The sequence below is a fragment of the Anguilla rostrata genome, chromosome 14, assembly GCF_018555375.3.
Source record: "Anguilla rostrata isolate EN2019 chromosome 14, ASM1855537v3, whole genome shotgun sequence".
Classification (NCBI taxonomy): domain Eukaryota; kingdom Metazoa; phylum Chordata; class Actinopteri; order Anguilliformes; family Anguillidae; genus Anguilla; species Anguilla rostrata.
The window spans coordinates 1,371,568-1,396,800 of NC_057946.1; the positions used below are offsets into that span (position 1 = coordinate 1,371,568).

A 25,233-nucleotide genomic window follows, 5' to 3' on the forward strand; every position below is an offset into this window, starting at 1 on the left:
GTGATGCACGGCAGCCATTTTGCACCAGAACACTCCCCACACATTAGCTAAGCTGGAGAGGGAGAGAACATTTTTTTTAAAGCCAATTAAATCAGGGGATGATTAGCTGGCAAGCTGGAGAGAGTCAGGTTGGGAATTTAGCCAGGACACCGGGGAACCCCCTACTCTTTGCGAACAGTGTCACGGGATCTTTAATGACCACAGTGAGTCAGGACTTCGCTTTAATGTCTCATCCGAATGACGGAAAATAAATACAGAGTTATAAATCACTATATGCGGAGTTTAAATGCGCAGCTCAAAAAACTCCTGTTAAGTGCACTGGATATATTCCCTGGATGTGGGAAAACTGATGTATCTTTCGGTGTGACGTAAGAGTGTATCCAGCACTGCGGTCAGCGCAGGACAAAATGCGGAATGCGATATTCCAGCTGTGTTGGGAATTGGCGACTGAAATCCATCTGATCCAGATGTGAGGCAGGGTAACGACGCAAGGCTCGACTCTGGGCTGGGTGGAATGGGAACGCTGTGTTCCAGGTCATCTTTCATTTCTCCCAGAAGGGTAATTATTTCTATGACTGTGTGTTCGTCACCGAAAGTGGCAGGTGTCACTGATTCCATTTGGTTTTTTTTGTCTCATTATTTAGGCAGTTCTGTGTCTTTCCCTGATTTTCGAACACACTGTGATTTTTTGAGGCAGGTTTGGATGGTAACTATAAACATATTATTGGACAAAACGTAATGATTAACAACCATAAACATGACATCCTATTGCACAAGTAAACTGTGCTCGTGAATTATCTGGGTGTGGTTGCGCGGTTACTAGACTTGCGACGAACCAGGCCAGGCCTGAAGAGGACGAGAAGTTAAAAAAAGATACTGGGAACCGCGGAGTTGGGAGGCCATTTTGTTTGAAACGAAGCCTGCAGGGACGCCATTTTGAAAAGCAGCCCCTGTTATAAAGCGCTGACACGGCACAGGCTAAGCATGACCACTACAGCTCTCTCAATCGACCTTCCCAACTTTTTCAGATTCTTATGTTCTCTTAAAACTTAGCCTTTTTTTGTCCGGAATTCAATTGCTTAAACGCGGAGGAAGAACTGAAACGAAGGTAAACTAGTGAGAGATATTCACAGAGCTTCTGCTGAGAAGGGCGACACATTACATTACAGCAACTTACACTGCATCCATTTATGCAGATGGATAGATACTGCAGCAATGCAGGTTAAGTACCCTGCTCAAGGATACAACGGCAGTGTTCCCTACCGGGGAATCGAACCTGCGACCTTTAGGTCACAAGACCAACTCCCTAGCCATTATACCACACTGCCACCCACACGTGCCCCAGCTGAAACGGGAAGCCCATCATTACGGCCCTGCCGAGCGTGGTTCAGAGGAGCCGCAGCGCGCTAAGCGGCCACTTCATTACACGCTAAGTGCAGAACGGCCCCGCTCACACAAAATGGAGGGCAATCCGTCCCCAGGCCGGATGTGCAATCGAACCCGACGCAGCCCAGAGGCACGGGCTCCCATGATCCTCTCTGCTCACGAGTCAAGAGCCGCTTTCGTTGAAGAGGGCAATTGAAAATTGAACAAAAACGGGCAGCTTTTAAACAGGCGGCAAAGAGTGCAGGGGCATGCTGGGATTTAGAAGGGGCTGGAGCACTCGTGATCACCCCCTTATACCCCCCACCCCCACCCCACCGCACATAGGTGTTCATCTGTCACCAATCTGACACTGTCACCTTCACACCCCCGAACATCCCCCACCCACTTACTCTCACCACATCAACAGATCTCAGCATTTAGCTTCTCTGACTGTTCACAGGCTGTGTCAGCAAGCGAGCACCTATCTGACAGTTTCAATATAATATCACCATAACATCAGCCCCAGAACAGGCACTGCCACGCCCCAAAACACCCAGAATCCCTTTCACAGGTCGTCCTCATCTCGTCTGCCTCGCCTCAAACGTGTGACAGCCGGCCGCTGCAGTGCATTCTGGGAGCGCTGGCTACCTCTGAAAAGCGTCTGCAAGCGTTGGACGCCTCCATTGCCTGTTGACATTCCAGAAATTGCACCTGACAATTCCCTTCCGGAAGTCTGTAGCTGAAGTGTTTTGAGTGCGAATGTGCCCACATGTCCTCAGTAGCAGGCAAATTCAATTTAACTTCCCCCAGAGATGTTCGTTATTGGCAGGCTAAATGTTTTCTAGTGAATGAATCCTAAAGGGTAGCATTGAGATTCACTGATGCCTGAAGAGTCTGTCATGTCATTTTATGATGCCCTGTGCTAGTATTAGCCCTTGCTCTTCTCCAGAATCCTGTTTTTAAGTGGTTATGCATCCTCATAATAAAATTCACATATATCCTTTCCTACAATACCTGTAAATGTTTCATAGATTTCATAGACCTGTTTTGCTTTTTATTATCTTTGTAATCTTTTTGGAATATTTCGCTTCTATGTTTTCACATGTGAGTATATAATTTAAGAGAACAGGAATGACAATGATTTATGAGGTCTTAAACTCAGACAATGCCATCAGTCCTAAGTACAAACACAAAGACATGCGCAAACACAAGCGTGCACACACACACGCGCGCGCACATACACACTCTCACACAGACGCACTCACACGTACACACCCACATACACACACACTCAAACATGCAATCACAGTCACTCACAAACACACACACAAAGTCACACACAAACGCGCACACACACACACACACACACACAATCACACAGACACATGCACACTCACTCACACACACACACACACACACACACACATACACAATCACACAGACACATGCACACTCACTCACACAGTCTCACACACACACACACACACACTCTGCTTATGACTCTATCTTCGCTCTGCCCTCAGCACGGAGAGATGCCCAGCTCATTACAGCCCGAGCAGCTCTGGGATGTTCACCAGCGTCTCATGAACACAATCAAAACATTTGTTGTCTCTAACGGGGAGGGGGGGGGGGGGAGACCTCATGTCAGCCAAGCATGTGGGGGGGGGGGGGCTGGGGGGGCGTCCAGGCCGGAGAGCAGATCTTCCGAAGACATGGAGTCCACCCTGCTTCACAGCTGCCGCCCCTTATTACCGAAAAAGCCATTACCTAGCAACAAAAAACCACTACCTAGCAACAATAACCGGCACGGCGTTCGGCTGAGACAGACAGACCGCACAGAAATAGCACAGCTCCACAGGAGTCTCCTCCATCACACTGAAAGCCCAGAGACAACGAGCTTCTCTCTGTTAGACGATCGGGGGGTGGGGGGGGTGGGGGGGAAGAAGCCATTTTGAGCCAATTATTCGATTGGCTCTGAACCCAGGCAGCCTGGCACTAATTTAATTGGGAGGATCCAGAGTGACCTGGCCTCGTCCGCTTTTATTTGAGTGACACCGGAGAGGCCGGGGAAGAAGAAATTAAACACATTTAATGGGGGACAGGACCGTAATTACCAGTAATTATGCCACCGATACCATCATTATTATTCTTCTTATCTATTTTTAAAATCACATTTTTAATAAACCATAATTGTTTCTGTCCTACAATGAGACTGAGGTGACGTTCTGTGCGCCGTGAAATTTTGTTTGCACATGATCAGAAAAAGAAAGACTTAACACACTGACTGAGACTAACAATGATAAGTAATTATTATTATTATTATTATTATTATTATTTTACTAACACGTCTTGGCATGTTCACTAAACACGCTAAATGGAATTTGTGAAGAAAAAGTGTTAACACTTTCGTGTTAAGATAAATTTAGTTGAGGATAAATGTTGATTGGCTACAAGCTAAACTAAACTTCGAATGTCCACACAAATAAGCTCCAAACTTGGAGGATATTGCATCTTATCCTTCTTCTTTTTCCTGTCGATTACATCATCACAAATGCTCCAGTCCCAGTAATTCTCCTCATTGGACACATAGCTACATCTTCTGCCATTCTGCCAATAACAACATCTGATCAAGGTAGCTAATTGCAGGACACTTGGATCGATAGGAAAAATGGATATAAGAGGAAGTGCATGGGTGATGCGATTTCAGCCAATAAAACATGTTTTTTTAAAACTTAGTGGTCGCCATCTTTGTTTTGCATGGAAGCTTGTTAACTAATAATTTCCAAAAATGAAAACTATTGTTTTACAGCAGTATAATCTGTGGAGGAAGCTTCTTTATATTCCTTAACTGCATTCACTATCACTTCACATGCAAACCCCACATAATACCATTTCATTACTAGGGATGGGTATCATTGCCACACAGTTCTGATCACATTCTCTTCAGATGGTAAGATTGAAAAAACACAGGGCCAAGTTACATGAAATCATTTAGGAAACACAGGGTAGCATTGCTTTGGAATACAGCTTGCTTAATTTGTTTGAGCAAAGATAGGCAATATTGTTTGCTGTAACTTGGCCTCATTTTGATATCAGTACTTTTAACCGCAGGTTTAATTAATGACTGATACACAGGGCTTCGTATGTGTGAGTAACTTGGCATTTTTGTAGGTAGTAAAAAAACAGCAGCTGGACAGCTGATGTAGGCTGGATGCATTATGCATCAACAGGAACCTTCACCTCAGCACCAACGCCTGGTCTCTATCAGAAAACAGAATTTACATTTCATAAAACTGCTGTCAATCTCACCTTCCACCTCAAACAAACAAAAAAAAAAAACACTGGCCAAATCTAACAAACATAAAAAAACATCCATTATTTTTCCATACAGGGGCTTGAGCGTCCTAGTTCTGCACTTTAAGTAAAACTGTTGCTTGGTATTTAGAATAGAGCTAGCAGTGCATGTGTCTGCGCATACTGACTTATGGCCCAGGTAATGCAGACAGATGGGTTGCACACATAAATTATAATGTTTGCTGGAGGCACTGAGCATTGATGAGCGAAGAGCAGCAGGTAACCTCTTTAGAGATCCAGTAAAATCATGTTTTTTTTCTTGCATTTTAAGTGTCCATTAAACCGCAGGATAAATATGTGTGCTCACTGTTTCTTGCAGACAAGAAGTTTATAGAATGTCCTTTAGAAGTAAAAAAGTACTGAGTGAAGTTAGGGAAATGCTGTGCTTAAGGTTTAGCACAAAACTTTTATTTGCGCCCTTTCATTGGTTGTTGTTTCTCAGACCCAATTTTATCTGTAAACAAGTATTCAAAACAGTTATCTTCTTGACCAAGAGTGGTAATGAAATTATGTGACTATATGAGCAATTTGAAATAAAACCAAAAAAAAAAATAAGTTTTTGTTTTGTCTGAATAGTTTCATTTTATGTAAAAAAAAATACATATGGTCAAGCTGGTTATAAAATTTACAACAGTAAGATACATTAAACTCCTCAATAATATACATATAAGAAGGTGTAATTATTATTACTTATTTGACACAAAGGCCAATTATTCCTTCATTTTTGATTTATTATATATTACATTTATTATGCCAAAAAGATACATTTCAGCAGTCTTGTCAACAATGGCGACAGTTGAAGTTCACAAAAGGAATGAAAGGCAATGCGTCGCTGGCGTGTTTTCTGTCGGACGTGTAAGTACAGTCACCTCTAGCTATGCAGCCGGCTACATAGTATTCGCATACTCGGGTGAGTGGGCGGGGCTAAAGACAGGGGAGGAGACTTCTTTGACTGTAAACACTGGACCACAGCAAGGCTGAAAAATCCTGCATAGTGTGCCTTTAATTACCCTGAATACTGGGTAGACTTGCTGTAGGGGAATTCTGTACAGGAGAAATGCTGCGCAGACCCGCAGCACTCTTAGTCTTGGGTACTTACTTTAACTTAAAGGCTTTGCCTTTTAACTCACATTAATGTCTCACAGACATTTCTTTTAAGTCAGAAAACAACCGTGTCATTTAAAACCTCCGCCCGTGATGTCATCAGCCTACTCCGCAAGAAGCCCAAACAAGCAGGAGAGCAGGAAAAGCAAATCTCTTCAAAGCAAAATAAATCCCTCTTTTGAAAACGAGGAAGAAGATTAATATTTTGCAAGAAAATTCTGACAAAATGTTTCTTTTGAGATAGCGTTAAAGACATGACGCTGCTCCTTCTGTACAGACGCCCTCTGCGGCTTTATGGATTCTGGTGTCTGTGCTGCGTGGGACAACACAGAAATGTCACGTTTGGCATGTGCCAGTCCTGTAGAAGCAGACATTATTTTCACAGTATTTTCCTGCTGAATGCTGGCACTGACCAGCGAGATGGGACAGCTCCATACATGTCATGTGACTTCACAGGCTGCAGAAGAGACTGCATATAAAATTCCCTGGTCTCTCTCTCTCAACCCCTCTCTCCCTCTCTCACTTGCTTTCTCTCTCTCGTCACCCACTCTAGAGGTCTGATCTTGATGTTATGAACAAATCCACTGTAATTAATTAGTATAAAAAATTATATTAGCAGTGTGCTTGAACTTCACCTCCTTGTGGAACATGGCCTGGTCATTCAAAATCTGCTTTAAATAGCTGTGCTTTGCTCGCCACTTGACAATATAGGGCAATACTGAGGGTGAGATTATACTAAAATAATATTATATGTAGGTTTAATATTACATATAGACGTTTTTGCTTCATGGTTTCTAAGTTTATTTCCACTTGGAGCTAGCTCCAGGCATAATGTACAGTATATCATATCATAATGTACAGTATATCATATCATAATGTACAGTAATCATACTTGTCGTATCATACTTCAGTTTCTCTGTACGAAAATGTAAGTAATCGCGTTTTATGTGGGCATGCTCGCGGTAGGCGTTGTCGCAGTCTGCGATCCCGCCCTGGGCGTGACAAAGTGTCCCTGAGCAAGACACCTAACCCCTAACTGCTCTGGTGAATGAGAGGCATCAATTGTAAAGCGCTTTGGATAAAAGCGCTATATAAATGCAGTCCATTTACCATATCACAGATCCTGTCATTAAAAAGAACTCATTAATATTTATAAAGACACAACAAGAAGTCTTGTGTCAGGTCAACTGCATTTTAATATTGAATTGTTAATACTTGAGCAAAATATTCGGTCATAAAGATTACAAAATCTGAATGAAAGTATGCAAAACGTACCAAGTAAAAATGATAAGGGGATAAAGCTTAACTTTGGGGAAGTTATTTTCACACCACACACTTGTTTGTGGTCAGCGGAGCAGATATCTAGGCCAAACAGAACAGCACAAACAGTTCTTTATTCAGCACTACTCTCACAGCTTCTGGTGATTTATAATTGGGTTTCATCTTTATTTTATTTTTGCCATCTTTAAAAATGTAATTCCCTCCCACACATCAACTTTACAAAGCTTCCAAATCACATTTGCTTCCTGCTTTAAGACCATGAAAATTGAATCCTACGCAAAAGGAAAAAACCAAAAACCAACCAAAAAAACAAATTATTTATTTTACCTCAACTCATGACAAACAACTAACAAAGTACTTTGGTTCCTTGCATGGCAAATGTTTTGTTACATAAAGCAATGCTTACTGTACCCTTCCTTCTCAGTAAAAAATTTACTAAAACACAAAAGAAAGAGGTTTCTGTACTACTATTTATTGGCTATTGCTAGTAGAGCTAAATTATTTTACAAATCTTTTTATTTGTTTATTTTAAAAAGCCGACTACCAAAGGTCTGGCACATTCTCATACGCTGGCACTGCCCAGGACTGCTGTTCCCCATCTCTGAAGCACTGCCCACTGCCCAGCACTAACCCTAACCCTAACCCTAACCCATCTCTGAAGCACTGCCCAGGACTGCTTTTCCCCATCTCTGAAGCACTGCCCAGGACTGCTTTTCCCCATCTCTGAAGCACTGCCCAGGACTGCTTTTCCCCATCTCTGAAGCACTGCCCAGGACTGCTTTTCCCCATCTCTGAAGCACTGTCCACACACTCTATACTTGGAAATGCAATTACTGCATCAATCTATTGACATTTATAAGAGTGTCAGTAGTTGGTGGTCTACCTGAATGTTAAATCAATTCAAAATACACAAGAAAGGAAAAAGGAAGCCAAGAAGAAGAAAAAAAAAAAGCTGAAATGAGCAATGTCAGTGGATTTAACTGCTCACTGTAATGATAGTGTTTGTACTGACAGCAATCTCTCAGTCCTAATCTTAAAGCTTGCGTATCTGTCCTTTCATGTGTGTGTGTGTGTGTATGCGAGTGTGTGTGTGTGTGTGTGTGTGTGCGAGTGTGTGCGTGCGTGTGTGTGTGCGAGTGCGTGTGTGTGCGTGTGGGTGTGTGCGAGTGCGTGTGTGTGTGTGTGTGCGAGTGCGTGTGTGTGCGTACGAGTGTGTGCGTGCGTGTGTGTGTGTGAGTGCGTGTGTGTGCATGTGTGTGTGTGTGCGAGTATGTGTGTATGTGTGCGCGAGTGTGCGTGTGTGTGCATGTGTGTGTGTGCGCGAGTATGTGTGTATGTGTGCGTGAGTGTGTGTGTGTGCATGTGTTTATTTGGTAAGGAAGTTTCATTAGTTTGTCTGTCTAATATGTTCCATTTAAATGTAGGTAAAAACATAACCGGTTTTGCATGCGTTCTACATGGGCCTTTACATGTTATATTTAGGAGGGGAAACTGCGTCCCTGAACTCTAAGTCAAGCCTGGACTCTTAAAGAACGCTTGAGACCAAACATGGGGCGGGGCAGTGGGCCATGTGGAGGGGGAGGGTGAGGCGTTGCAGAGAGAGCGGGTGGGCGATGGGAGGCAATGGGGGGGGCACTGCGGAGGTGAGGATAGGGGATGGGGGAATGATGTTCAGATGGTCCCACGCTGCCGGTCCTCAGGGTCTCACCTAACGAACACTCGCATCCTGCCAGGTGAGAGGCGCTAAGCACTTTCCCAGTCACCCCTCCCCCAGCCCAGTCACCCCTCCTACCCCCCCGCCCAGGAAGCCCCCACCCCTCCTACCCTCCTGGGCCAGGAAGCCCCCCCACGTCCCCTGGCCGGAGGAAGCACTACGCTGATTTACATCCCTCAAAAAACACCACCCCACCAGTAACACCATCTTAAACATCATCAGAAGGCTGGACAGAATGTACCACATTATGAAGTTCTGGCAAATTGCATAAATAATTCCACAAGGACGTGTGTGTGCCGGACTCAAGACTGTAAATTTATGCGGCTGTACTGCTGTTTGCGCAGCCAGGCTGCTTCTGTTACTGCAAAGACTTCGGTAAGTTTCCAGGGACGGATATTAGAGCCACAGACTCATCTCACTGCGCCCCTGGCAACGCTTAATATCAAAGTGTTTATTATTAATGCACTAACCGAGGCTTAATTATTCCCCGCTGACGTGCAATTCGCTGTTTTTTCTGAAGAAGAAAAAAAGAAATGAGAAAACAAACATTGAACTGGGGGCAAGACTGATGAGATATTTAGAAATTAAATCGCAGCATAAAAAATAAAGCAGTTTCAACGGTTCAGATCTCAGGGTGTTTGTTCCCTCTCCCGCAGCGAGTGCTCATTGGTGACTCCCCCAATACAGCCTTGCAAAAACAAAAAAAAAGTAAATCTTATCAAGACTTATATTTATACTTAAAATCTCTTTTCTCTTACTTTTTTTTTGCTAAACAAAACAAAAATTGAGAATGAGTTGAGACAGTTTTAATACTTTCAGGATTTGGCAATGGGGTAAGACAATTTGACTTGTCAAGCAAAATAGAACTTAAAAAAGCAGTTATTTTTCCATTTGAGAGAAGAAAAATAATATTTTAAGTCTCCTTATAAAACTCAAACACTTGTTAAGAGAGTCCAGTTAGAGGCGGAGGCCAAAACGGCCCAATTCCACCGCACACCGGTGGGTAGAGACAGCGTGTGACATCACACCACGCCCCAAACCGGCATGAGCGCTAGGATTGACATTCTTTCGCCCACCCTCAGTGACCACCGCATGCTTCCTTGGCCTTTCCATGTGCAATGTGCCCGCGTTTAGCGATGGTGTCAGTGTGTGTCGCTGTCTGCGTGCGTGTGCACCGTATGTGTATCTATATCTGTGCGTGCGTCTGTGTGTGTTTTTGTGCATGCTCTCTTTTGAAAGTACACTGTGTATTAGCACACGTGCATATGCACACCTGCACCCACAAACACACGCACACTGCTATTTTCACACTCACACACACACAGACACACCAACGCACATGCACACTGCTGTTTTCACACTCACACACACACACACACAAACACTCACACAGGCACACCAACGCACACACACACACTGCTGTTTTCACACTCACACACACAAACACTCACACAGGCACACCAACGCACACACACACACTGCTATTTTCACACACACACACTCACACACACACAGACACACCAATGCACACACACACACTTGCTGTTAAATTCCAGATCCCTCCATCCTCTGTGCTGATGCGCTCCACAGACATGTTGAACAGCAGATGTCTTAAACACTCCTCTCTCCTCCGCCCCAGGGAGACCCCCCCCCCCCCCTCGCCCCCCACCCCCCACATTCCCTTATTAACTTCTGCTGAGGTCATAGTGCCTTTGAGCTCCTGATAAACTGCATTTCGCAGACCTGCTCTGTCCCTGTCCCTGCGGGGGACGCTAATAATCTCTGCTCTTCCAGGCTCTGTCAGGCTCTTCCCGGCTCTGTCAGGCTCTTCCAGGCTCTGTCAGGCTCTTCCAGGCTCTGTCAGGCTCTTCCAGGCCCTGTCAGGCTCTTCCAGGCTCTGTCAGGCTCTTCCCGTCTCTGTCAGGCTCTTCCAGGCTCTGTCAGGCTCTTCCAGGCTCTGTCAGGCTCTTCCAGGCTCTGTCAGGCTCTTCCAGGCTCTGTCAGGCTCTTCCAGGCTCTGTCAGGCTCTTCCAGGCTCTGTCAGGCTCTTCCAGGCTCTTCCAGGCTCTGTCAGGCTCTTCCAGGCTCTGTCAGGCTCTTCCAGGCTCTGTCAGGCTCTTCCAGGCTCTGTCAGGCTCTTCCAGGCTCTGTCAGGCTCTTCCAGGCTCTGTCAGGCTCTTCCAGGCTCTGTCAGGCTCTTCCAGGCTCTGTCAGGCTCTTCCAGGCTCTGTCAGGCTCTTCCAGGCTCTTCCAGGCTCTGTCAGGCTCTTCCAGGCTCTGTCAGGCTCTTCCAGGCTCTGTCAGGCTCTTCCAGGCTCTGTCAGGCTCTTCCAGGCTCTGTCAGGCTCTTCCAGGCTCTGTCAGGCTCTTCCAGGCTCTGTCAGGCTCTTCCAGGCTCTGTCAGGCTCTTCCAGGCTCTGTCAGGCTCTTCCAGGCTCTGTCAGGCTCTTCCAGGCTCTGTCAGGCTCTTCCAGGCTCTGTCAGGCTCTTCAGTCTGTCAGGCTCTTCCAGGCTCTGTCAGGCTCTTCCAGGCTCTGTCAGGCTCTTCCAGGCTCTGTCAGGCTCTTCCAGGCTCTGTCAGGCTCTGTCAGGCTCTTCCAGGCTCTTCCAGGCTCTGTCAGGCTCTTCCAGGCTCTGTCAGGCTCTTCCAGGCTCTGTCAGGCTCTTCCAGGCTCGTCAGGCTCTTCCAGGCTCTGTCAGGCTCTTCCAGGCTCTGTCAGGCTCTTCCAGGCTCTTCCAGGCTCGTTTCCAGGCTCTTCCAGGCTCTGTCAGGCTCTTCTTCCAGGCTCTGTCAGGCTCTTCCAGGGCTCTGTCCAGGCTCTTCGTTCCAGGCTCTGTCAGGCTCTTCCAGGCTCTGTCAGGCTCTTCCAGGCTCTGTCAGGCTCTTCCAGGCTCTGTCAGGCTCTTCCAGGCTCTGTCAGGCTCTTCCAGGCTCTGTCAGGCTCTTCCAGGCTCTGTCAGGCTCTTCCAGGCTCTGTCAGCTCTTCCAGGCTCTGTCAGGCTCTTCCAGGCTCTGTCAGGCTCTCCAGGCTCTGTCAGGCTCTTCCAGGCTCTGTCCAGGCTCTGTCAGGCTCTGTCAGGCTCCAGGCTCTGCCAGGCTCTTCCAGGCTCTGTCAGGCTCTTCCAGGCTCTGTCAGGCTCTTCCCGGCTCTGTCAGGCTCTTCCAGGCTCTGTCAGGCTCTTCCAGGCTCTGTCAGGCTCTTCCAGGCTCTGTCAGGCTCTTCCAGGCTCTGTCAGGCTCTTCCAGGCTCTTCCAGGCCCTTCCAGGCGACTCGGTGTCCCCCCCCGGGCGCAAAAACACTCCTAACAATCTGAGCTCTGTTTCTCCAGCTCCCTGCGACACAGCTTGCTCTCAAAGTGCGACTCTTTAAATCCGTCGTGACTTGATTAACTGAATTTTGTTGAAGTCATTTAGCGGATTATTTTCCCCTCTCCATTGCAATAAGTGCATTATTTCTAATATTGATCTACAATTTAGATACAGCAGACAGTTTATGTGTCTGTGCTTTAATTAAAATATATTTTTTATTTGTAATATTGGCATATTTTAAAATCTTTCCAGCATAGCAGATGGAGCGGCACAAAAGATCAAACAGTTATGTTACAAAAAATAGGTTAGGCAATGCTTACAGTTAGGACTTTTCCTTCGCACAGCTTTTGTGAAATGTGATCCAACCATTTCAAATTTTGAAATTTATCTGTCTCTACTTCTTACATAAAATAAAATTAAAATAATGTACTAACAGATGGACGGTACACCTGTGTTCATCTTCGGTTTGAACCGCTAGCTGCCTTCAGTACAGTCTTTCGGTACACAAGACACACTTTTTTTTGCACCCCTAGCAGAGAACCGTTGCCCACGACAACACTGCAGAACCTGTAGGCCCAGAGCAGCAGCCTGACCACACACCCTGCTGCCATGGCAACGGACCCACCAGCATTCCGCACAACCAAACGCTCTCTGACCTCCCCCCTCCTCCCACCATCTTTATCCTGGAAACCACAAAATGCATGACTTGAAGTATCTGGAGAATGGGGGAGGGGAGGGGGGGGTGGTGTTCATGGGAGTCATGACTGCAAGGGGAAGAATGGTGTAGAATAATTTCAGCAAACAGATCTGGATCTGATCTGCCAAACGGCCGTGTTTAAAAATGACGAGGAGAAAAGACCTGCGACTCTTCAGAGTCAACGCAAGGAGTCCTTAAAGTCCAATGACACCTGCTTCACCTGGCCTGCCCGCACAAAACTCCATCTTTCACCTTAACATCCGTCTCTCTTCTCCTCTCTTCTTCAAGGGTGTACTTCATCAATGAACTCTAAGACAGGTTGATGCTATCCTTCCGAAAATCCACAACCAAGCAGCGAAACCACCCCTTTGAGATCCGGTTCAGGAATCGAAACCCCACGTTCAAGGACTTCCCCTCTTATCACAAAATATGTTTTAACAACTGTGTACTTGATCGCAATATTCCAGTAGCATCCCTGGATGCTGGAAATACATATGACTGCACAGGAAGTGCAGGATGATAAAATGGCTGCACAGGAAGTGCGGGATGTTAAAATGGCTGCACAGGAAGTGCGGGATGATAAAATGGCTGCACAGGAAGTGCACTGCAAGCAGTCGCCCATGTTCTCTCCAGTCGAGAACCAACAAAAAAAAAAATTCATCAGCTAGAGGGGGAACATCCTTCAGACACAGGAAGAAACAGAAACGTTTTGAATTTAGTCCTTAAGTGCAACAAAACGGTGATTTTAGTTTGAAACACTTCTGGCAGAATGTCACAGAAGTATGGAGGACAGTGTTATGAGACTTAATTATTGCACTGATGCTTGTGATTGAGGCTTAAGCCTCAACAAAAACAATGATCCTCCCCTACGACGGGTGTGCAGTACAAATATAAAATACATTACAGGCATTTAGCAGACGCTCTTATCCAGAGCGACTTACACAAGTTTTACATAGCATTTTACATTGTATCCATTTATACAGCTGGATATATACTGAAGCAATGCAGGTTAAGTACCTTGCTCAAGGGTACAACGGCAGTGTCCTACCCGGGAATCGAACCTGCGACCTTTCGGTTACAGGCCCAGTTCCATACCCACTGTGCTACACTCCGTCCTTTGGATGCACTTGGACACACGCTCTGAAGAAGGTTTTGTAGCTCGAACGCATCGCCGTTTGATCCGTATTATCGAATACGAGCGCCTAATGAATAACAGCAAGAGCAACGTAACAAACCCAGTTTCTGAAACTTAATCTGTTGGACACGCTAACTGTTCTGCTTCAAAAGCACCAGCCATGAATTCCAAGACGACTTGAGAGAGGAAAAATCACTCCTATTTTTAATCATTAAAAAAAACTCTCGGATTCCGTTTTTTTTTTATTTTTTACTTTCAGTTGAATACGATGGGAAAGTACAGTGACAGTCCAGATGTCTTGTTCCTCAGAGTCCAAAGACACTTCCTTCATAATGGATGATGAGTGACGCGACTCCAGCGCTACTCTGGAAGCTTCTCTGGGAGCGCTCAGGCCAGAGCAGGGTGTGCAGGCCGAAGCGCTGTGTGCGTGAGAGAGAGAAACGCGCGCTTCCTGCTTCCTGCTTCCTGTGTTTGAGTGTGCACAGCAGGTCTTCTCTGCTCTGGATCAGACGCGCCGCGGCGCTGGCTGGGTCTGTGCCCCAGTCTGAGACCCATTGAGGGCCGTGATCTCTCCGTCTAGACAGAGCCGCTGAACGCTAACGGAAACATTAAAAATATATAAAATAAAATAAATTTCACAAGACCAGAATCTGAGTATCAGCTCACCTGGGAATCGAATAATGTTGAGCATCTGGCTTTCATGATTTCCCTAGCCTACCCCCCCAAACCCCCCCACCACCACCCCACCACCCCAAATATGCTAATAAACCTCTTATGGTGAGCTCTCGCTTGCCACAGTCACGCATGTTTGACCCGTGAAAAGCTCTAGCTCTGAGCCAATCAAAAAACGGTCATTGATGTGTTCTTCCCCTGGCTCCTCCCACAATCACTAGAGGGCCAGCATCTATAAATCTTCCCTGTCATTATATTGTCTCTCACTGCATGACACTGCCCATCCGGTGAGTTTATTTTGTGCACGACGGGCTACATCAGGAGTGATTAGCATGTAGTTTCACACGGACGCCTGACAGGTGGTTTGTCTTTATTGATTACCGCTGCCAGCCTGCCAGCCAGACTCCAATAAGGGCTGATCGCATTCAGCCTGACAGCAACGGAACCACACGACAGACACTCAAATGCAATTTCACTCCGACGCTAATTTTCGACTGGTGATGCTCGAACCGGCCCGTTTGAGGAAATAAAGACCTGCCTATTAGGGGGATAATCGCTGGGCAGAAACGATTTTCCTCGTCTGCCCGCGAGCGAGAACGCATTCCGCTCCCGCTTGTAATTCCCCCCCCACGCCACCCCACCCCACGCCGTGTCTTCGAGTCTGTTTCCCGTCTGTCTGTCAGTAACGAGTCCAAAAGAACACCCGCTAAAAACACTGACCCGCTCCACCAATCCCTGCTCAGAGCGTCGTCTCAGAGGAGGAATGAATCCTTCACAACGCGACGCTGGAATAATGAAGCCAGTGGATCATCGTTCTGAAACCGTCGCTTCGCAACGCCCTTTTAAAAAACCGCCATTTGCCACACGACGCCCCCCTCACGTCCTGGGATGGGGACTGGGTTGTAAATCTGCGAGCCGTTAACAGTGAATATAACCCAAATAAAATCCGGAGCTCTGCGGTGGTGGGGTGGAGCTCTGCGGTGGTGGGGGTGCAGGTGGAGGTGAACAGGTGTAAGAACACCTTCACCGGGGTGTTTGGGGAGTGCCCGTGCGGTGAGACCATCTGTCGCTCAAAAAGCAGGAAGTGCGAGGTCAGCTTCGGGACATTCTCGCCGAGCAGCAGCACAGCCCGCACTCCCTTCACACTTTGCACATTCTGCAAGACACTTTCCACGTTTATTATTTATGATTTATGAAATGCAGTTTGCAATCATCTTTCTCATCACTGCCTAAAATATTTAGTCCATAAAAAAAAAAAGAAAATGAGCAATTGAAATAGCAACAAAAGCAATGTCTGCAATTCTCTCAGGTTGTAAGGAATCACATTACACGGTCATGCTGTTGTATTTTGCAAAAAAATAATAATACACTTGTAATTAAATTTATTTGCTTTGGTACATCATTGAATGTGGTATTGCAGAATTGTCAAAAAATGCAATTATCTTCAATTCGTAATCAATCCAATAATCAAGTGTGTGAGTTTGTGTGTGCGTGTGTGAGTGTGAGTGCGTGTGTGTGTGTGTGTGTGTGTGTGTGTGTGAGTTTGTGTGTGCGTGTGTGAGTGCGAGTGCGAGTGCGCATGTGTGCGCATGTGGTTGTGCATGTGTGTGTGAGTGTGTGCTTGGGTGTTTTTGTGTGGCCTTCCATAGCCAGTACATACATGTAGGTTCTCCAAGAACTCCAGCATGTATCTTCTCCTGCAGTCTATGAGCCCCATGGTCTCGGGCCGAATCCGGACCGCCCCAGTCCAGCAGGTAGCTCCAGAGGGTGGGAACGTTCAGTGTCTATACACACCTGCTCAAAAGTTTGGAATCACTGAGAAATTCTTATGTTTCTGAAAGTAACTGATACTTTTATTCAACAAGGCAGCTGTGAACAGCCAAGACAATGATAATGTTACAAATAAATTTTACTGTTCAAAATTAATTTTTAATTGATATGATTGCAAAGCCCCATTTTCAGCAGCCAATACTCCAGTGTACTGACAGCACACTGTGTTACCTCATCCTTAAGTATTCATGCTAATGTGCTAATTTGGTACTCCCATTGTATTAAGCACAGCTGAAAACAATTTTGCTTAATTGAGCCGAATTATATCTTCCTTTCAGTTGCTATAGTATCAAGTACACTGGAATTTCTAAAGTTCAATTTGGGTTTAAAAAACGACCAAAAAGAAACAGCTTTCTCTAGAAACGTGTCAGTCAATTTGTTGTTTTGAAAGATAAAGGCTGTTCCATGCATGAGGTTGCCAAGAAACTGAAGACTTCACACAAAGTGTGCACCACTGCCCTGAAAGGAGAGAGCAAACGGGACCTAGCCAGGCCAGAAAGAGACGTGGAAGGTCCAGATGCACTACTGTGCAAGAAGACAAGTACATCAGAGTCTCTAGTCCGAGAAACAGACGCCTCACAGGGCCTCAACTGGCAGCTTTATGGACTCGCCAAACATCCGTTTCATCTGCAACACTGAAGAGACGACTCTGGGATGCCATCCATAACACTCTTTTCCAATCATCTGCCGTCCGATCTCTGTGCTCTCTTGCTGATCTTAACATCTTCTTCTTGTTTGCCAGTTTCAGAAGTGGCTTTTTCTTTGAAACTTTGCCCCCATAAGGGCAGCATCCCAGAGTCGTCTCTTCACTGCTGCAGATGAAACTGATGTTTGGCGCGTCCTGTTCAATGAACCTGCCAGCTGAAGACCTGTGGGACGTCTGTTTCTCAAACTAGAAGCGCTGATGTACTTGTCCTCTGGTGCAGCTGGGCCTTCCACTTCTCTTCTACTTCTGCTTCTGCAATACTAATTTGTACCCATCAATGTCTAGGCTGTGTTTTGGATCAATTTAATGCTACCTTGGTGAATAAAAGTATCAATTTCTTTCAAAACCATAAAAATTTCTCAGTGATTCCGAACCTTTGAATGATAGTGTGTATGCGTATATCATTTCTCAAATTTTTTTTTTTTTTTTTAATGAAAAGGTGGTATAAACATTGCCTGCCAATTACACTGATCACACTGAATAGGATGCCACACCTGCCAGGCACATTCTACTGGCACATATACACCATGCTGAAACCTACATTACAAGTGACATTCAATAAAAAATAAAAAATATTTTCACTGCAGTCAGTTTTGTCAACTTTTTTTGTTTCTGGGTCTCGGGATAAAGTATAAATAAGAAATGTCCTTCAGGCTTGAAACATGGAACATGTGCAATAACAGCCCCTCCCAACCCTCAGATAGCCAGTGCATAACCCTCCAACTCCAGATCAGCTCAGGAATAACAGCCCTCCCAACCTTCAAATCAGCTCAGTGCAGTAACAGCCCTCCTCTCAAATCAGCTCAGTGCAGTACAGCCCCCCACTTCCAGATCAGCCGAGCAAACTAGCAACAGGACACCCGCCCCGGGCTTTATCCCAGTGGACATTTTCAAAATGAGAAGCTGCCCCCGTCGCAGAACTCTCCATCTTTACCCCCCTGGGGCTGAGGCCCAAGAAGCGCGCCTCTTCGAAATAAATAAAGGGGACGATCCGTCAGGGCCGAGAGACGGCTAACCGCAGTCCGGAGCCAAACGGCCCTGTCAGCGGCGGCGCCTAACAGACCGGTGATGGGCGAATGTGACCACGCCACAGGCAGTGTGCCAATTACATTCAGAGTTCAGAAACTTTATCTTTTTTAAAAAGCCAAGACCTGTTCATGGCCTTTGTTGATCTGTCAAATTACATTTGGCACCATTAACAGACTCCAACTGTGGGACATGCTTGGAGGCTTGGCTGTCAACAAAAGTTACACAGGAATGAAGGCTATCTCTTCAGTGATTATTATTATTATTATTATTTATTTTTACACATTTGTAAAAACACAAGGCCTGCTGCATTTGGTTGTAAGTCAGCACATAATGGCTCAATTAAAACAGAAGACATTGGATTTTAGAGGAAAAATTTAATATGAGGTTATAGGACAGAATGTTAGCTTTCATTTTTAGGGTACGTACATCCATATCAGGTGAATCTTGTAGGAATTGCTTTTTTAAACACAGTCCCCCCCTTTTTGGGGGACCAAAAGTGACAGACTCAGTGACAGACTCATTCAGTGACAGAGTCATTCAGCCCAAAATGTCTCTGTGAAGCTCTGGAGGACCTGGGCTAAAACCCCGCCGGCTCTCCCCCACATCCCAGCCGCACAGTCTATCCCATCAGCCCTTTCACCTGCACCCAGCTCAGCAGCAGTCAGCGGCCAGTCACCTGGCTTGATCTCTCCAGGTCAGCTGAGCTCTCTTCACTGAAGTTCACAGAAATAATTACAGAAAGCTCTACTTAATCCAGCTCTATATTTACAGAGTCCCCTGGTCCCTGCTGACCCCTCACTTCTGTGAGATTCCAGGAGCTCCATCAGAATTAATCCCCAATTTGCACTAATTAAATTCTTGTTAATGCAGGAAGGAAGAGGCAGAATGAAAAATAGAGTAATGAAGACATTTCCATTTGTTAGCTCTGAACTCTCTCTCCCACTGTTACACTCTAACTCTCTCACATTGTTACACTCTGAAACTCTCACATTGTTACACTCTGACACTCTCACATTGTTACACTCTGAAACTCTCCCACTGTTACACTCAAACACTCTCACATTGTTACACTCCAACACTCTCACATTGTTACACTCTGACACTCTCACATTGTTACACTCTGAAACTCTCACATTGTTATACTCTAACACTCTCACATTGTTACACTCTGAAACTCTCACATTGTTACACTCTGAAACTCTCACATTGTTATACTTTAACACTCTCACATCGTTACACTCTAACATTCCCACATTAACAACATTTGCCACAAGAGCAATCAGCACACAGCCCAGCTGAACACTGCTGTTTCACTGTGCTAGCTTTCCTGAACCACTTAAGTCATTTAGCTAAAAATATCCGGTGATGATTCACTTCAGGCTGTTCAGTATTACGCCTGGTGAAAATTTCAGAAATTCAAGACAAAGGTATTCAGGAAGGAATTAGCCCGAAATGAATTAGCTCTAATGAAAAGAACGTCGTTCTGCGCCAGGCTAACACTGAATGCAGGAGCTCGGGCTGCCACCATCTGGGGTGCCTGTAGCCAGCGGTCTCCGACCCAGCGAGACGTCCGCAGCCAGCATCACCGCGGTAACAAAAAACCCGCCATCTGGGGAAAATCTGAGTCACGGCACAGAACCAGGCCCAAAAACGGCGAACGGCGACCGGCTCGGTCTTTTCGCCGCGGCTAAAAGAACCCCGCTAGCCCGAAGCAGGCTTTCACAGCGTAATTACCCTCACAACCCATCTGTTTACAGCACAGTCTTCAGCCCGGACGAGGACGCGCGGCCAGGTCATGCAAGTCGATGTTCCGACGCTATACCGAATAAAATGCCTTCACAAAGAAACCGAGCTCTGCTCTGGCCATGCAAACTTAGCACCTGGAATGAACCCGATAGACCCGTCGGCACACGGGTCCCGTGTACCCGGAATGACCGAGTAGCCCGCATCACAGCGGGTCCCGTGTAACACCGAGACCCGGAGTAGACCGTCGGATCACAGCGGGTGCGTGTAGATTTGTCTAGTGGACTGAGGCGATTTAATGAACTGAAGCCGTGATTATGAGCTGAGCAACTTAGAAAGACCGCCACAGACCCCTCAAAAAAGCCGCTGTGATGCGTTCTTAGCCGCTGTGATGCGTTCTTAGCCGCTGCGATGTGTCCTTAGCCGCTGTGATGCGTCCTTAGCCGCTGTGATGCGTGCTTAGCCGCTGCGACGCGTCCTTAGCCGCTGTGATGCGTGCTTAGCCGCTGCGACGCGTCCTTAGCCGCTGTGATGCGTTCTTAGCCGCTGCGATGCGTCCTTAGCCGCTGTGATGCGTCCTTAGCCCTGTTCTCTGCAGGTGACACGCGTGGCGCTCGATCACATGACGTTCCGACGCACCCGCTGACCTGTACTCAAACATCTCAGACGGCGTGCGGGAGAAACCCCCGAAACATTCATCCGCCGGCGCAAATCCGGCGCTGACAGCCGACGGCGGAGAGGCCCGGCGTCGTTCGGCTACAGGCTCTACAATGCGCCCGGCGTCGCTTGGTTACGGGCTACAATGCGCCCGGCGTCGCTTGGTTACGGGCTACAATGCGCCCGGCGTCGCTTGGTTACGGGCTACAATGCGCCCGGCGTCGCTTGGTTACGGGCTACAATGCGCCCGGCGTCGCTTGGTTACGGGCTACAATGCGCCCGGCGTCGTTCGGTTACGGGCTACAATGCGCCACGGCAACCGCGACATCTTTACCGGGCCGTTACTCGTCCCTAAGCAGGCAGCCGCTCAGACCGACAGCGCTCCACGAAGCCGTAAAGAGGTCAGCGGCGGGAGGAATTGGCCGTTAAATAGATTGAGGGGTTTGTGAAGCCGGGACGTCAGCGCGCACAGAGAACGCTAAGCCCGCACGCCGCAGCCACGCCACTTAAACCGCGATTAATGCTCGCGCTCGGTTTTAATGTAATATTGATCGACCTATTTATACGAGTCAGTGTATTAGTATTGGGATTGATTGATCTATCTCTGCGGGAGGTGGAATTAATTTAGCTGGTGACGCAACAGATGCAGTTTGCTGGTGTGCTACATCAACTGTGTGCATGCACAATGCATAGGTTTTGTTTTCAGTTCTGTGTAGGCGTCTCTCTATAGTATATAGGGGCGACATAGCTCAGGAGGTAAGACCCATTGTCTGGCAGTCGGAGGGTTGCCGGTTCAAACCCCGCCCTGGGCGTGTCGAAGTGTCCTTGAGCAAGGCACCTAACCCCTAACCCCTAACTGCTCTGGCGAATGAGAGGCATCAATTGTAAAGCGCTTTGGATAAAAGCGCTATATAAATGCAGTCCATTTACCATTTACCATAGTAGATGTGGACTGTATCTGTTCCTGGTTTTTATGCCAACTTTTGGCCTTATTTACTTAATTAGTCCAGACATTTACGCCATCTGACTCTGTAGTTAGATTTCTTGATAAGTGCATGAATGACAGCTGTTCTTGTGTAACTATATGAGACATTATACTGTGTTCTAATCTATCAGTGAATCACTGCTGGTGTATACAGCCAATTAGCTCATTTAGCCAAGGTCATTGGTGCAAACAGAAACCTGCTCATACACACCAGCCCTCCAGGATCAGAATGGCCAACCCCCGCTCGACAGGTAACAGAATTCATGATTCTGGCTAAGCTGTAAGTTCTGAGGTTTGAGGTAAAACCTTGAGTTTAAAGCTTTTCAGTGATACCATTTATTAGCTCTACTTTTACCCCACTGCATGAATCCAGTCCCTTCATAATCCCTTTATACAGACAGTATACAGCGAAAGACGGAGATGCACACTTTAAATTCTGGTAGTGAGGCAAGCAAAGCGTGCTTTGAGTAGCATTTGAGCATAAAAAGATAAATGGAAATAATTACCCTAGTTGAATAACTGTTGTATTAAACACTGGACCAAGCAGCCAAGCTTCTTGCCCTAACCTAAGGAGGTGAATTGTGACTATTTGTGCCCATCTTAAGAGTTTATGACACCGCGCCCCCCCCCATAAACCCAGATGAACGTCATAACCCCAGCACTGCCAACAAACCAACCACATTCCAGCAAATCGCTCATGTAACAGTACATGGTAAAGCGTTTCCTCTGCGGAGTTCCACTGCATCACCAACTTAAAAATAAGTAATAAATAAATAAATAATGTTGGGGTTAGGCAGCTTCTAATCAGTGCGCATTCCTCGAACACACGGTGACCACCGGGCTGCAGGGGCGAGCCCGCTCCAGCGGACGGATGAAAGGAACGCCGAAATACGAATCTGCGCGTTAGATTAAAAGGCTCGGCGACCGACGCGGTGAGGAAAAACATTTTTCTGCGGCTTTAATGTTTATTCTCCGAGCTCAGTGTGCCCAGAAAAGCAGAGAAACCAGCCAAGAGCAAATCGCAACAGCAGAGACTTTTATCAGAGACTTCTTCCAGCTTCTGAAGGTTACACAAGCAACACACACATTGCCATAATCACATGCGTGCATTTAGTAACCATACATCATATGATATGATATATATGTCACATACACATGCGGTATATATATATATATATATATATATTTATAAAACATTGCAAATCTTGCAATCTGACTGGTAGTCATGTTTAGTGCTTTATTTCATATCCTTTGCATGTAATGACTGCTTGAAGACTGTTTCCCACAGACATCAGGGTACAGGCCTGTCAGGTCTGTGCCACATCCATCATCAGCTCGTGCTTGTCTTGGTAGCTAGTTACCTTTAAGTTTTTCCTTCAGCACATGAAACACATGTTCAATTGGATTCAGACAGGGTGAATGACTTGGTGCTTTAGCAGAATGTCTGGGATCATTGTCTTGCTGTAGGATGATGAGTTTGGTGGTATTTGCTTGGACTTGAGTAGCTAAGATACTTCTGTACACATCCGAGACCCCCATAGGTGGACCGACTTGCGAAAAAGCAGTTTGCAGAGAAGTCCAAAGATAGGTCACTGAGACGGGGACGGAACATTCAGAAATATGACAAAGGAAGGAACCAATCAAAGGACACCGATCACCAATTAAGATTTTTTTTTTTTTTTTTTTTTTTCCCCCCAGAGTTCTGAACCACTCCTGATGCACGTGTATTTCAAGAGTTCTGGACACACAACATGTTAGAATTGTCCAATGGTCACAAAAGCAAAAAACATGGCCACACTTTGTAAGAAACTGATCATAAGCAGAGCATGAACACCATGTCAGGCCCCTGTCATTTTTTTAGCCGAGGATTCCTATAAATAAAGACGCGGCAGATTGCACACAAAATTAAATACAGGAGAGACAGGGTGGCTGACCAATTCATGAAATTAAACGGGGCCTAAGCATTCATTCACAGTTTCAGAAGGAGAGCTCGGTGGAAAATACGCGTGGCCAATTTCGAGTCCGAGCTGCTTACGTCCCAGGAGGAGGCATTTTTTTTGCGGACGCTTGGAAGTCACCGACACATCACTGCCCGCGAATATGAACATCCTCATTATCTTCAAGCAGGTCTTCCAAATCCAGGCCTTACATTTAGAAAGCGGGCCTGGCCAAAGAATGACGAAGGAACACTCACAGTCTGTTACTCTAAATTTAAACTACCAGGTATAAAATTGTACCATAAAAATATATATATTTACAGAAGCAACAGGATTCAACTCCACTGGGCCTGAAAGTCTAATACACAGGGTAACAAAGCCAAACTTTTTCCACATCAAAACATTCAAAAGTGTTCTGATCCGTCCCTGCGCACGGATGGCGTGCTCTAATCTGGCACCAGTCAAAAGAAACAATGAAAAACAGAGTGTACTGAACTATGAGCATCTCTGACTAAATAACCCCAATCAATCAGTCACAAAATATCATGTGGACCAGCTTATTTGCTGAGAATCACAAAAACAGAAAGCCTTAAACTGAATCACTGCCAAAATAACATCAATCAGTCGCAAGACATCTTGTGGACCATTTTATTCGCTGAGAATCACAAAAACAAAAAGCCTCAAACTGAGCGTTGTGTTGAACTCCGCTGCAGGAATTCGTTCAGGCTGGATGCCGTTATGGATTTCCTGTTTTCGGTGGTTGAGATTGTTCCAGAAAGCGCTCTGCTCTGCTCTCGCCCCCCTGCGTGAGCCGGGGAAACCGGGAGGGCTTGGGGTTTGGACCCGGCTCCGTTTCCAGGAGGACTGCCGGGTTTTTACGCGGCACGGCGGAGTCCATCCATTACTGAGCCTAACCTAATCTGCCGCTGCGCTCCGGATGCCTCTGCCTCCCGCAGCCTCTCTCGGCGAATCCCTTTAAATCGGGCTCCTCCACCGCCATCGCCCACACCCCCCAAACCGCCGCTCTTCCATTTTTCAAATAAACGCCGTGCGACAGCTTGCCACCGATCGAATCTGGATGACCTCTGATATTTAGTCATCTGCGCCAATTTGATCTAGGCCCCCTCCTCCTCCTCCTTCCCAAAAGTTGATTTGTGCTTCACCATCCCACCATCCATCAAACTTTTTTTTTGTTCTTCCCCTGAACTGGGTTACCATCGACCGAACCGCTAGAAGCAGCGAGCGATAGGCCTTTGGCACCTCACCCCCGACCCTTGACCCTTGACCCCTTACCTCAGCAGCAGGTATACCCTCGGGAGGCCGGCACTGCAGAAGAACTTCCTGTTCCAGAGAAACTTCCTTCCCTAACGGTTCCTGGTCAAAGGTTTTCCTGAGATCTGCAAAAACATGAACAAAAAATAAATTTTAAATAAATTACAAGGACATTAGATCTCGTTCTCCTAAGCAGTAGTCAGGCCTCCTATTGCAGCCTTATTCTGTGCAGACGTAAAGTTCAAATATGACTTCTACAGCACTAGGAAAACATCTGCAATTTGAGTGCTGGAAAAGTTTTTGTCCTTTATAGTCCAGAGGAACACAACACTGTTCCAAGCTGGCCCCGTTATTTCAGTCTTGTGAATGCCTCTCTTTCTTTTTCCTCCCGACTTTCAAAATTGCTCCGCGTCAAAAACTTTAAACTTCCCCCACAGTGGAA

At 46.3% G+C, this 25,233-nt stretch overlaps 1 protein-coding gene across 1 annotated transcript in view; it reads right to left on the reverse strand.

Annotated features, from left to right (window-relative positions):
* The window catches only part of LOC135239000 (netrin receptor UNC5C-like), a 184,074-nt gene that overhangs the window by 53,900 nt on the left and 104,941 nt on the right, over positions 1–25,233 (reverse strand). The window contains 1 exon segment of the mRNA XM_064307276.1: positions 24,813–24,916. Within this exon segment, the coding sequence (XP_064163346.1) occupies positions 24,813–24,916 (104 nt within the window).